The sequence below is a fragment of the Octopus sinensis genome, unplaced genomic scaffold, assembly GCF_006345805.1.
Source record: "Octopus sinensis unplaced genomic scaffold, ASM634580v1 Contig17787, whole genome shotgun sequence".
NCBI lineage: Eukaryota > Metazoa > Mollusca > Cephalopoda > Octopoda > Octopodidae > Octopus > Octopus sinensis.
The window spans coordinates 2,743-17,500 of NW_021835323.1; the positions used below are offsets into that span (position 1 = coordinate 2,743).

The 14,758-nt window shown below is 37.0% G+C and overlaps 1 protein-coding gene across 1 annotated transcript in view; it reads right to left on the reverse strand.

Moving 5' to 3' along the window:
* Positions 1-1,229: 1,229 nt before the first annotated feature.
* The window catches only part of LOC115231207, a 34,791-nt gene continuing 21,262 nt past the window's right edge, over positions 1,230-14,758 (reverse strand). The window contains exons 3-4 of the mRNA XM_029801279.2: positions 10,859-11,161; positions 1,230-1,667 (exon numbers count right to left, since the gene is read on the reverse strand). Of these exons, the coding sequence (XP_029657139.2) occupies positions 1,230-1,667; positions 10,859-11,161 (741 nt within the window). The remainder of the gene's footprint in view (positions 1,668-10,858; positions 11,162-14,758) is intronic.

The following is a 14,758-nucleotide window of genomic DNA, read 5'->3' on the forward strand; positions in this document are numbered from 1 at the left end:
CACATGGTTCCGGGTTCAGTCCAACTGCGTGGCATCTTGGGCAAGTGTCTTCTGCTATAGCCCTGGGCCGACCAATGCCTTGTGAATGGATTTGGTAGACGGAAACTGAAAGAAGCCTGTCGTATATATATATATATATGTATGTATGTGTGTGTTTGTGTGTCTGTGTTTGTCCCCCTAGCATTGCTTGACAACCGATGCTGGTGTATTTACGTCCCCGTCACTTAGCGGTTCGGCAAAAGAGACCGATAGAATAAGTACTGGGCTTACAAAGAATAAGTCCCGGGGTCGATTTGCTCGACTAAAGGCGGTGCTCCAGCATGGCTGCAGTCAAATGACTGAAACAAGTAAAAGAGTAAAGAGTAAAAGAGTATGGCTGCTCGACCTGTTAGAAAAGACAGCTAAACTTCTTTCAAATCACACGCTGGACGTGACAGTTATAATTACAAATTTGATCATGCCTAGGATTAAACACCAACGATTTTTTTTCTTGTTTTGGAACACGGTCTATAAATTTGAGAGGATAGGACAAATTGATTACATCGTCCCCAGTGCATAACTGGTACTTACTTTATCGACCCTGAAAATATGAAACGCAAAGTAGACCTCAGCGGGATTTAAACTAAGAGGGTAAATATGGACGAAACGCTGCATAGCATTTTAGACGGCATGCTGACAACAACAACAGCAACAACAACAACACAGTGGAGGCGCAATGTCCCAGTGGTTAGGGCAGCGGACTCGCGGTCATAAGTACGCGGTTTCGATTCCCAGGCATTGTGAGTGTTTATTGAGCAAAAACACCTAAGCTCCACAAGGCACCGGGGGGGGGCGTGAACCCCACTGTACTCTTTCATCGTAACCTTCTCTCATTGTTTCCTCATACTTCTGCCACAAAGCAGAGGAACCATGGTGTGGTAAAACTTTCAGACACTAGTCTAGATTGCGAATCATCTGTACCCCCAGGATGGTTCAGCTCTCCACCCGTTGAAAGCCACCGTTTACGGAATGAGGATAACAACGTAGCTTTCGCGCCCGTGCAACCGCCAAGTCTATCATGCATTCTTAGTAGCTTAGAGTAGGCTCGAATTAGAGATTATTCTTTGTGGCTAATGGCGTGAGTCCTGATTGGAAGAAGAAGCAGAAGAAGAAGAAGAAGCAGAAGAGAAGAAGAAGGAAGAAGAAGAAGAAGAAGAAGAAGAGCAACAACAACGACGATAAAATAGCATTCACAACTTACCAGGGACAAAGTCCTGTTTGCTAAACTGGTTCCTCCTCTGACTGACGGGCAAAAACTCGTACTCATCATCTTCCTCTTCAGGTTTCGGTGGAACGAAGGAAGGGAAAGGATCGATGTAGGACGAATCACTGGGTGGAGGAGGGCCTGGTACGTAAGCCGGTGGAGCCACATGTTGATAGTGAACGGGGGGTCCACCATTGTAGCTGCTCACTTGGTATTGCGATCTGTGCGCCAGAGTGTCCTGGACTTTATGAAGCATCTCGTTATCTTCCCATGGTTTGCTGCTCTGTCTTTGCACGCCAGCTGGTGGTGTATAACTGACACCATAGCTAGGTCCACCACCGCCATATTTCATCCCACCCTTTGGTACGTGTGGATGTGCCATTTTAGTCGGTCCTTCAAGATCTAATGGAACTGTACGATATGTCTGGAATTTTAATCAGGTGTTTTGGATTTTCGGTCAGGATTTCATTGTCAGATTTTATTAGTTCCATTAATATTTCAGTGAGGTTGTTTTGGTGTAGATTTAGTGACATTTTCGTGAGGTTTCAGGTGACAGCATCAATGAGAATTGTTTAAAAAAGATGAAAAGAGAAAAGAAATTAAAAATTAATTGAATTTGGAGTAAAATATATCGGAGAATTATTTAATTCCTGGAAAACAATCAGTGGACATACAGGTGTGTTTGTGACTTCTTGAATATGGCTTCATTTTAAGTGTATGTGAGTGTGTGTATATATATATATATATGTATATATATATGTATATATACAGGGTGTCCCCAAAAATGTATACACATAGTGGTTCGGCAAAAGAGAACGATAGAATAAGTACTAGGCTTACAAAGAATAACAAATTTACAATTATTTAAAGTGTGTATACATTTTTTTGGAACACCCTGTATATATATATATGCGTTTGTGTATATATGTGTGTGTGCGTGTACGTGCACATATGTGTGTGTCTGTACATATATGTGTGTGTACATATGTGTATTTGTGTATATATATGTGTGTGTGTACATATGTGTATTTGTGTATATATATGTGTGTGTGTACATATGTGTATTTGTGTATATATATGTGTGTGTGTACATATGTGTATTTGTGTATATATATGTGTGTGTGTACATATATTTGTATATATATATGTGTGTGTGTACATATATTTGTATATATATATATGTGTGTGTGTACATATGTTTGTGTGTGTGTATATATTATATACTATATTATATATATTTGTATATATATATATATGTGTGTGTGTACATATGTTTGTGTGTGTATATATATATATATATATATATATATAATTCTATATATATATAATTATATACGTGTGTGTGTGTGTGTGGTGTGTGTGTACTTATTGAATATTGTATTCTTTCTTCAATATTACTTTAAATATCATTATTATTATCATTATCATTATTATAATTATTGTTGTTACTACTACTATTACTACTACTATCAATAATAAGAATGATACAAGATTAAAATTACTTGCATAGAAAAATACACATGGTTTTTCCTACATCTACATGTGTGCGTTTCTGTGTAATTACTTACATTTCTCTATGGCTGTATACGCGGATACACATGTACATTGATGCATGTGGGACTACATGTACGTGTGCATGTTCGCAGAGGGGTGCATGCTCGTGGTCTATACATGATGCAATTGTTAGCTGAGGACAACTGCTACGCACTATGAAAATACAAACTGTGTGTGTGTGTGTGTGTGTGTGTGTGTGTGTGTGCTGCCCCTCCCCCCATACTATTGCTGAGGGAGGCTGAGGAGTATAGATCTTGTTTATGGGCCCTCAACTCGCGGCTGCAGGAATGCCTGCAAGGGGCAAGAAAGTCGATTGGGGATGAGGACTCATTTGTGTGACAGGTTTATCGCCTCATTATACGTATTAAGTGTGGAGGCGCAATGGCCCAGTGGTTAGGGCAGCGGACTCGCGGTCGCAGGATCGCGGTTTCGATTCCCAGACCGGGCGTTGTGAGTGCTTATTGAGCGAAAACACCTAAAGCTCCACGAGGCTCCGGCAGGGGATGGTGGTGATCCCTGCTGTACTCTTTCACCACAACTTTCTCTCACTCTTACTTCCTGTTTCTGTTGTACCTGTATTTCAAAGGGCCGGCCTTGTCACTCTCTGTGTCACGCTGAATATCCCCGAGAACTATGTTATGGGTACACGTGTCTGTGGAGTGCTCAGCCACTTACACGTTAATTTCACGAGCAGGCTGTTCCGTTGATTCGGATCAACCGGAACCCTCGTCGTCGTAACCGACGGAGTGCTTCCTTTCCTACGTATTAAATTGTTTGTATTTGTAACGGACTCTTTAGTCCATAAACTGGAACACTTGTAAAATTGTAAGAGGGTTAATACTTCATTCAGTGCTTTTTTAAAAAGAACAATGTTTTAGAGAAGCAAAAGTCGGCGGGCGCTTTCCGTCTTCTCCCATCCTTATCATCCTTGTATCATTATCATTCACCTCATTAATGTCCGTGTCCAGCCCGCAAGCTACCTTACTCTCTCTGCTGCCTATATGGCAAATTTTAATAAGATAATGTAGTGCCATGAACTTGTCCAGGAATACTAATATATAGTGTGTATAAATACAGGTAACATACATAGTATTTGAGTACTCTTTTTTCCACCTTGTTTCACATTAATGTGCTTACCCGGTATATATACATATAATATATATATATAATATATATATATAACATATAATTGAATAAAGGTAGAAATTGATATTAATCAATTAAAACCAGTGGCTTAGCATATTAAGAAAATCCGAAGATTAAAATTTCGTGGAAAATAGCGATTTTGACGTCTATATCTAGCATATTGACCGTCCACTTTTAGTGGTCAGTCCTTTAAATTTTATATATATATATATGTGTGTGTGTGTATATATATGTCTATGAGTGTGTGCGCGTATAAATGTATATTTACGCATATATATGTATATATGTATATGCATATGTATGTATATATGTATATTAATAATAATACCCATTATATAAGGGAAAACCTGATGAGCAGATTATATTACCAACACTCTACACTAAATAACTTCAAGATTTATAATGGACAACAGATTCTTATACTAGCAACGACCATAATAATATGCTCGTTATACAGATGTGCTTTTGTAAAGTTTGTATATTATATATAGATATGTTTTTTTTTTTAAATACGTGCAGAATATGTCCTCAGTGTAACCATGCAACATTATATGACCACGGGTAACTATAAAAGTAATAACTAATAACTAAAACTGTAACTAAGCAACAAACATTTTCTCAAGAATTCCACAAAACAAACAAATAACCTTCGTGTGGGATGGTCCCAGGTTCCTCAAGAATTTCCTTTAATGAGTCTTACGGCGTTTTCTTTCTCTAAACGGCTTAGCATTTGTGGCTTTCAACAATTGTTGATAGTATAGTTACCGTTTGCAACTTCAACCGAGAATTGAAACTGTATTGCCCCTTCTGTTATTCAGAAATAACCTATACTTGGTAATTATTTTAGCTCCGGTGAAGAGATTAAACTCAAGTTATTTAGTCTCTGTTAGTTTTATGTATTTAAGTATGATTAAAATTTCGTTTTTGGATTTGGTTTGCAAGATTCTTTATATGAGTTCGTGTGTTGAAGCATATTCTGTTGTGTCTGGGAAGAGTCATTCTCTTTTAGTGTCTTATTATTTAACACACTCACCGTTGAAATTTCCACTTATTTCGTCTTTTTATTTTCCTGAAATTTGCGTTGCGTCTTGCAACCTTTTCAAGTCAAGACTATTGAAAAGGTTGCAAGACGCAACGAAAATTTTAGGATAATAAGAATAAGAAATAAGTGGAAATTTTACCGGTGAGTGTGTTAAATAATAAGGCACTAAAAGAGAATGACTCTCCCCAGACACAGCAGAATATGTTTAAAATGTACTATATATTACGTTTCTCGTGTTGCGCTAATTTGCAAAGCTTTAAAGCTTAAATTAAGTTCGGAGCTAAATGAAATTGTGATAGCATGACATAATGTAAGATCAAATGGTTTGTGACTCTTTAAACACAACAGATGTACATGTGATATAATATAAGACAAGCACAATATTATATGTAATAACAAAACATGTATAAGTGTGATAAACATATAATGTGTGATAAAACACATGACGTTAGAAAATTTGATAAAATGTTAAAAACAAATTTTCTTTAATGAAAATGAAAATGAAAATTGCATGTTAAAACAGTGCAGCACGAGACAGGCGATTCAATGTCCTAGTAAAAGCAATGGCGGAAGTGGTGTGAGTAAAGAAATCGTTTTGAATACTTTATTATCAAAAGATTACTTGACACCTGTTTCTGGTACAGGAGAAACTGAATTCTATAAGAATAGAACCATTTTGACCGAGGAGATACTGGTTCATAAGTTCAATTCCAATGCAAGGGAATGCTTCGGTGTCTGTAGAGTATCATATTTAATTCTCTATCGTCTCAAATTAAGTTGTTGGAGAGAAATCCCATGTGATCAAAGGGGAGTGTTTTATTCAGAGAATGAGAGAGGGAGAGAGAGAGGAGGGGGGATCCTTGCGTTTAACAAAAAATGAAATTAAGATTCTTGGGTACGTGTTAAATGCCATATATACGAAGGGGTGCTAAAATGTTCCTGGTTTTAAGGGTGTCGCGAAAGGCCTGGCTGGAGGCCCAGCCTTCCGAGTTCTTTTTCAGGGCTTAGAAAAACTGAAGGACCACTGCAATAAGTGTGTGATTCTGAGAGGAGAATATGTTGAATGAAATTATAATCAACTGACCCTCCTGTATTTTCTTTTACCCAAAGCCAGGAATTTTCAGCACCTTCTCATATATGTCTATATATATATATATAATATATGATGAGGAAGAGAGAGAGAGAGAAAGGAAAAGAAATTATGAAGGAGTTTGAGATTTAAAAAAAGGGTATTGCAAAACCAGTCGAAGAATTCGCGGTTCATAGATGTTCATCATCAGTGAACTTCCTCAAAGATTAAGAAGTTTAACCCTTGAAAACTCACTCCACCCCACTAGGGTTCCAGGGAGAGAATCTGTTCACCTAGTTGAAGGGTTGAATTTTGAACGACGAAATGGAACCAACTGGTTTTTATCTGTAAGTTAGTCCTGGCTAATTGCTAATTATCAATCACATCTCGACAGGTTTATGATTGAGAAAGGAGTATCTTAAAAGCAGAACCTTCTGCATATACCCTGAGCCGTAAGCATTTCGAGAGTAACGTCTGATGTTATCATCTTTGCTAAGCATTTGACATGATGTTTCTTCGTTTTTAGACTGGTTTACTTTAACAAAGTGAGTCCTGCGTGATTATATATATATATATATATATATATATATAATATATATAATATATATATATATATATATAAAATGAGCCCTGCGTGATTATATATATATATATATATATATATATATATATATATAATTAATCAATATAGGGTGGCAAAAAATTTTGTAGAATTTTTTTGCCACCAGCGGCCTAGTGGGAAAAAAATTAAATAGTCATAGACCATTTTTAAGTTCAACATCACAATCAGGAACGGCCATAATAGGCCGTTCACCCACTAGAAATAACAGCCAAAGCTTCAACCGCAAAATAACATCAATTCCGTAAACCAGGAAATTTTCTCCTGGTTTACGAAATTGATGTTATTTTGCGGTTGAAGCTTTGGCTGTTATTTCTAGTGGGTGAACGGCCTATTATGGCCGTTCCTTGATTGTGATGTATATATATATATATATATATGGGTTATGAGAGGTAATGGTGTCAATGAGACCCAAGGGTGTCAGGTAATGCTGAATAAGTGCTATGAATAGACCATAGTTAAGTTCCAGATTCGGTGATTATGCGAATAAGGGGGTCTAACTTAGGTCATATGGACTCATTAAAAATAATTAGTTGCAGCTAATCCGTTTTTGCATTAGCAGCAAGCGGCCAATCAGCTGAACCATGGAATTATGCCTTTGCTTATTCAATTTACCCGCGTGTATAACTGGTACCGTATTTTGCAGTCCCTAACCTCATCGAGAGGCAAAGAGAAAGTCGATTCTGATGCAATTTGAACTCAGAATATAGAGAGATGAAACTAAGTACTGTTTGGATTTTAGTTGGCCTGGATTTTAGTTGGTCCCTCTATCACCATTCCGTCGTCTTTGTTGTTATTTCGAAATAATGAAGGAAAAAAACTTAGAACAATGAAAGAAGTGCAATGTTTTAGTGAATTGTGCTTTGTTGATGTATGAAGCGGTTTCAGAATACATTGCAAGGCAAAGAACACAATGTGGTAAAGTGCAGGTGAAACAGTTTTATTCTATACGTAGTGACAACACAACACAACACGTGTTTCGATGTAGAGGACTGGATGAAATTTTAATTTAAGAATATGATACACGCAGTCAGATGTTGTACAGAGGACGCTGACGCCGACGAGGCCTTTATTTAACGTAGTGCAAAACAAAGTTTGACGAGATACAATTTGATATACACGCGAACTGAGATACAATGCAGATGATGCAGATTTATCATGATGCAGTGTGGATACACACGATGTAAAAAATATTGTGCAGACAATGCAGATGTTTTTTCTTCATGATGCAATGAGATAAGTACGGCATGAACTGCGACACACTGTAGAATGCACAAGACATAATGAAATCTGAAAGGAACACAATAAAACATGGCGCCATTGACACTCGTTTCAATGGGAAAATACGTAGAGTATGAGAATGAAGCAGACGATAAGACAAATAAACAAAATGTGGTGAGATAATTGTAGGATAATTTGATGTCCAGAACGGTATATGATTTTGAGAAAGACATATGAAATTGTATGTTATTGATTTGACTGGGACATCAGGTTTCGCTCCCTAACAGCCTAAAAATCTTAAAGGAGTTTACCTTGTATTAATGTCCCTCATACAAACCAATATTTTGTACTAACTTCAATATAAGAAGACCTTTGTGTTTGTAAAAGACGGTCTTCAATGGCACAGGCCTCTGCTTTGTTCAACAGCAGACGTTAATCACATCTGACCGAGTTGATATGATTCCAGTCTTCCAATCGAAAGCAAAGCGCTTTGTCATATATCCATAAAATGCTATGCTTTAACTAGAACCTAGATGTTTGATTTTTACAGTATCACGTCTCTTATTGTTTATAGATGCTATGATTTTGTACAGCTTTCCGCTCTCAGAAGAATTCAAATTTTTTGACAAATATATTAATAGCTTACTATAATGGATTCAAAGTTCTTCTGAAATCCTGCTATCAACCCCTACCTACCCAGCTATTCACTAAATCTATTAATTTGTCTCTGTAGCCCACTCTCCCCTTCTCTCCTTCCATATATATATATATAAATATGGCTGGTAGGTGGAGACAACTCTTACAAGAAATTACAAAAACTTGATCGGCATGAGAGCGCCGAGCAAGTCAGTTTCACTATTGTTTTTAGTAGTGTATGACATCAAAGGAATCTCTCCGTTCATTTCAATTAATTAGACCCCCGCTTAATTTATCAAAAAAAAACAAAAAAACTGAACATGCTACCGTAATTTCCTCACCATCCTGCAAAATATATTCGTGGAAGATGAATTTATTCTATCTTGAGTTATCTCCCCTACACACGCGCTGTATCAAATTAAGAGACACAGATACGAGAAATTGACTGGAGACACTCGACCTGTTAGAATTAGAAATCAAATTGCCCTCAACTAACATCCTACTCTCCCAGCTAGATAATATGGTCCTGGGACCATGAGCTAAACAACAACTGTACTGTCACCCGGTTTTGTTTTATAACGACATCACTGTCTCTTTTGTTTTGTAATGACATTATCGCTACGTTTCTGACAGGAATCTCTTAATTTTCCCTTTTAATTATATTTTTTTTTTTAATTATTATGATTAATGCTGGAGTAAATAGACATATTTTTTCGTCGTCTGAACATGAAGCAAAGGTGAAAACTATGACGATTTAACTGCCCTAACCCTTTAGTGTTCAAATTTATATATCAAAAGTAATCCTTATTCATTTACATTTAAAAAAAATTAATCTGGTATTATCTTGTAGCTTCAAGATTTGAAAGATGTAATTGTTTATTTTTAGAATGACATTGCAGGGTAGGTGTGAGAGGTCTGAGCTGGCTGGTTTGAGCATATAACAGGAAGACAATTTTGGCCTGATATGGCCGGTTTAAACACTAAAGGGTTAATCTTTACACATCAACACTGCCGCTGAATATTAACTTTGTCGCCTCTGTCATGGGGAATAAAACATTATTATTATTATTATTATTATTATTATTATTATTATTATTATTATCATTATTATTTGTAGATACAACCCCATCCCGTAATGAACGCCGTAGAGACAACATCGGTAAGTGTAAAATTCATAAATATCTAGGGGAGTTTCGTTGGGTTTTTTTTTTTGTTTGCTTAATCCATTCGTTTATTTATTTGTTTAATTTTATATTTTTTTTTTTTTTTTTTGAGCATGTTGGATGTGCCATGAGGACACGAGATATCCCACGTTACAAGCATAAAAGACTGTTGAAGAACCCTTCAAGAAGGGTTCTTCCTCAGTAAGCTTTCTGGGGGGTTAATGCTTTTTAAATATATTTGTTATAGTTGTATAAATTGTTACATTTTTTTGCCCACATTTCTGCGGAATGAACATTGTATTTTTGTAAAAAAAAAAATTTTTTAAATCGTTTGATTCATTTATAAGTAATCAATCATTTGTTTTTTTAATACGGGAATTGGATGTTTTTTTTCTTTTTCTCTTTTTTTTTTGTTTTGCGTTTTTCATTTAAAAAAATCAAATGAAATATAACAGAAGAAATATCTTTTCGAAGGAGAATCTTTTTAACATTTGAAACACAGAAGTATTATTTCTAAAATAAAGTATTTTTTTAGAAAAATAAATTAACTGGTATTTGGAAAATATATTTAAATTGCTTTTCTATTAAGATTCAGCAAACACAGTTTTTTTCTTTTTCTGTTATACGCATAAATTTTTTAAAAATCCACACTCGGATCTACCAAATATTATATTATATATATATCATTATATATATATATATATATATATATATATATATATATATATATATATATATATATATATATAAAACTTTATCTTGACATGTTGAGGGCAAAGAAAAAAAAGTCAACACATAAAATACTAATACACAAGCAAAAAAGGTTGATTACGCGTTAAACACCAAAGCAGCATAAAAATCGTTAAAGGCGAGGGTACACACACTGCGAAAATAATTTTAAAAGCGTATATTTTTAAAATACATATATATATATATATATATATATATGTATATATACATAAGTATATTTTAAAAATTTTATACGAAAGCATTGGATTAATAAGACATTCCTAATATTAATATCAACAACAATATTGTTATCGATAATATGTAATAATCACACCATACAGAGCGAAAGCTTGTGCGCATTTCTATTCTGTGCAAAAGGTATACATCGCTTTTTTTTTTTTTTTATACTTTAGTTTTTTTTTGTTTTTTTTTCTACCTGATCAAGTTCATCTGCCTGTTCTTCTTCGGTGTAAATAGGCCCAGGGACATAGTCGTCTTGCACTTCAACTTTGCTATAGTCAACGCCAAAACTAAAACCACCTCCTCCGAAATGTTTTTTGCCTTTACCTTTGGAAGATTTACTCGATTCTATTTTGGTCTTACGGAGAGGAGTGGTTGATGATTTCTGTGTGGGCGGCATGGTTGTACTGGGCTTTTTCGGCTGGTTTCTTGTTTTTATTACAGTACTGCTCGCTTGAGGTTTCGGCTGTTGAGGCTGCACTTGTTGAGGGTAAAACTGCTGTAGAGACGAAAAACCAAGACACCTGTATACGTGTTCAATATACACAGTTGGGGATTCATTGACTTTGGACACGGAATGGCTTAATTATTAGTATTATTATCAACTTTTTTTTTTTTTTGTATTTTCAAATTTTACCTACCCTGGCGCATGACTGGTATATATATATATATATGAGAGAAAGAGAGTGGGGTACAGAAACAGAATTACATAAATACGTACTACAAATGCATGTACATATAAGTGTATGTACATGCATACGGACAGTCATACAGGATTATTACACAGGGATAAAAGTAGAAAAGTGAGACATATAGACAGACGGACAGTGAAGGAGGGAGACGCAGCAGTTGAGACAGATATACAGTGTACACCAGTAGTCCTCAACGGGGGTCCATATGGCCCTTAGCGGGCCATATAACATTTTATTGTTAAAATTATGCTGTAAATTAGTTATACTTTTACAACACACGATTGCTTTAACAAATATTTTTAATACAATTTCTAATCATATTTAATTATGAAAATATAATGGGATTTTTTTAGAACATCAAATGGCTATGGGGGTCCATTTGAGAAAAATAGGAATGATAGGGGGGGGGGCATAGGTAAAAAATGGTTGGGATTAAGGGCCACTGCCGTACACTTTCTGTTACCTGCATTATTGATGAAGTCGAAGAAAAGAGCCGTCTAATATATATATGACGTAACAAAATATGATGGATGTCAAAATGTGGGGGAAACCGTGTTTTAATAGATTTCTTAAGTCCACTTTGTCTCTTTTGCATAATACAAGGTTGTCCCAAAAGTTCGTAGAAAGTCTTGGAAAATAATGGTCTTTATTTTGAGGAATAATTTTTGTTGTTTTTGTTAGTACTTGGCGAGTAAAAATTCAATTTTCGCAAGTGTTTACGAACTTTTGGGACAACCTAATAATAATAATAATAATAATAATAATGAAATTATTGTATACAGTGCTCAGGTGCACCACAACTTGTCAGAAAGTGCGTATAAAGTATATGCAGTAATGTACAAATGTCTGGAAAGTGAACAGTGTACGAGTCAGATACGTGCTTGCATGTGTATGGAGGGGAGAAAATCAGGTGTAGTGTTGGCGAATCTCAGGAAGCATGGAAGTTTTGAAGGATGCAGTGCTCCGACAACTAACAACTGATGCCAGCAGTTTGTTCCATGCCTCAGCGTGTGTATGGAGGGGAGAAAATCAGGTGTAGTGTTGGTGAATCTCAGGAAGCATGGAAATTTTGAAGGATGCAGGGCTCCGACAACTAACAACTGTTGCTGACAGTTTGTTCCATGCTTCAGCAAATCTTACCGTATGTTTTCAATAAAACAGTTTAAGAACTAAGGGGAATAACTCAAGTAGATCGATATGAATTGGGTTAAACGTTATGAGTGGTTTAATTAGTAAATGACGCACAATGATAACGTCTCCATTGTTTTAAAAAGTTTTATTTGTTTAATAAAGTTTCTGAATTAATTTGCTTTAGTATAAGTGATTTATCTCCCTTGGATTCAAATGCTAATTTTTTTTTCTTTTTGCCAATAAAATTCCCGCTTATTTTGCTTCGTCGCATCAGTTATATAACGCGAGATAAAAAATCTGCGTGTGCGTGAAAGCGTGCATGAGCCTTTTTTTAATCATATAAGCACTGAAAATATTGTTTCCTCATCCCTTTAGATTTAAATAGTGGAGGCGCAATGGCCCAGTGGTTAGGGCAGCGGACTCGCGGTCGTAGGATCGCGGTTTCGATTCCCAGACCGGGCGTTGTGAGTGTTTATTGAGCGAAAACACCTAAAGCTCCACGAGGCTCCGGCAGGGGATGATGGTGTTCCCTGCTGTACTCTTTCACCACAACTTTCTCTCACTCTTACTTCCTGTTTCTGTTGTACCTGTATTTCAAAGGGCCGGCCTTGTCACTCTCTGTGTCACGCTGAATATCCCCGAGAACTACGTTAAGGGTACACGTGTCTGTGGAGTGCTCAGCCACTTACACGTTTATTTCACGAGCAGGCTGTTCCGTTGATCGGATCAACCGGAACCCTCGTCGTCGTAACCGACGGAGTGCTTCCACACATTTAAATATTACGTTTCTTTATTTTAAATATATTATTTCCTCGTCCCTATACATTTTAAGTACTACGAAATATTGTAACGATTCTTAAAAAGTTGAACTCTTTGTAATTATGTGGTGATTGTTAAAAATATTGTTTTAGTTTTTACTACTACACAATCGCCATTCTGACGTATAAAACAAAGGTCGGACCGGGCTGCGTGTTGTGTTCTTGAGGAAGACACTTTATTTCACGTTGCTCCAGTTCACTCAGCTGTAGAAATCAGTTGCGACGTCACAGGTGCCACCAAGCTGTACCGGCCCCTTTGCCTTTCCCTTGGATAACACTAATGGCGTGGAGAGGGGAGGCTGGTATGCATGGGCGACTGCTGGTCTTCCATAAAAACAACCTTGCCCGGGCTTGTGCCTCTGAGGGTAACTTTCTAGGTGCAATCCCATGGTCATTCATGACCGAAGGGGGTCTTTACCCTTTACGTCACAATTTAATGTCTGAAATAGGATTTGGGTTATTTTTCGTATATATAAACTCTGCTAGCATTACAGGATGGCAAAAGAGTTTGATCTGTACGCGTAAATTGTTCGATGGCGCATAATTGGTGTTCAATACATTTACACACAAAACATATATTTGCTCACGAACACACGCAAGCATATATTGGCCTAGTGGTTAGGGTACAGGGCTCACGGTCGTAAGATCGAGAGTTCGATTCCCGGAGGCGCGTTGTCCTTGGGAAAGACATTTTATTTCACGTTGCTCCAGTGCACTTAGCTGGCAAAAATGAGTCGTACCTGTATTTCAAAGGATCGGCCTTGTTATACTCTGTGTCACGCTGAATCTCCCTGAGAACCACATTAAGGGTAGGTACATGTGTCTGTAGAGTGCTCAGCCACTTGCACATAAATTTCACGAGTAGGCTGTTCCGTTGATAGGATCAACTGGGACCCTCAACTGGAGGCGCAATGGCCCAGTGGTTAGGGCAGCGGACTCGCGGTCGTAGGATCGCGGTTTCGATTCCCAGACCGGGCGTTGTGAGTGTTTATTGAGCGAAAAACACCTAAAGCTCCACGAGGCTCCGGCAGGGGATGGTGGCGATCCCTGCTGTACTCTTTCGCCACAACTTTCTCTCACTCTTACTTCCTGTTTCTGTTGTACCTGTATTTCAAATGGCCGGCCTTGTCACTCTCTGTGTCACGCTGAATATTCCCGAGAACTACGTTAAGGGTACACGTGTCTGTGGAGTGCTCAGCCACTTACACGTTAATTTCACGAGTAGGCTGTTCCGTTGATGGGATCAACTGGGACCCTCGGCGTCCTAACCGACGGAGTGCCATGATGTGTGTGTGTGTGTGTACAGAGAGAGAGAGGGAGTTGTAATAATGAAGTCAAACCAAATAGTAAGGCTTTCAAATTATTTAACACGTAGAAAATTTTTTAAATGCATCCATTTCGTAAACCTTCCTCAGTTAAAGGAAATCAAAGTATTTTGAAGTGTCTTAACTCAGG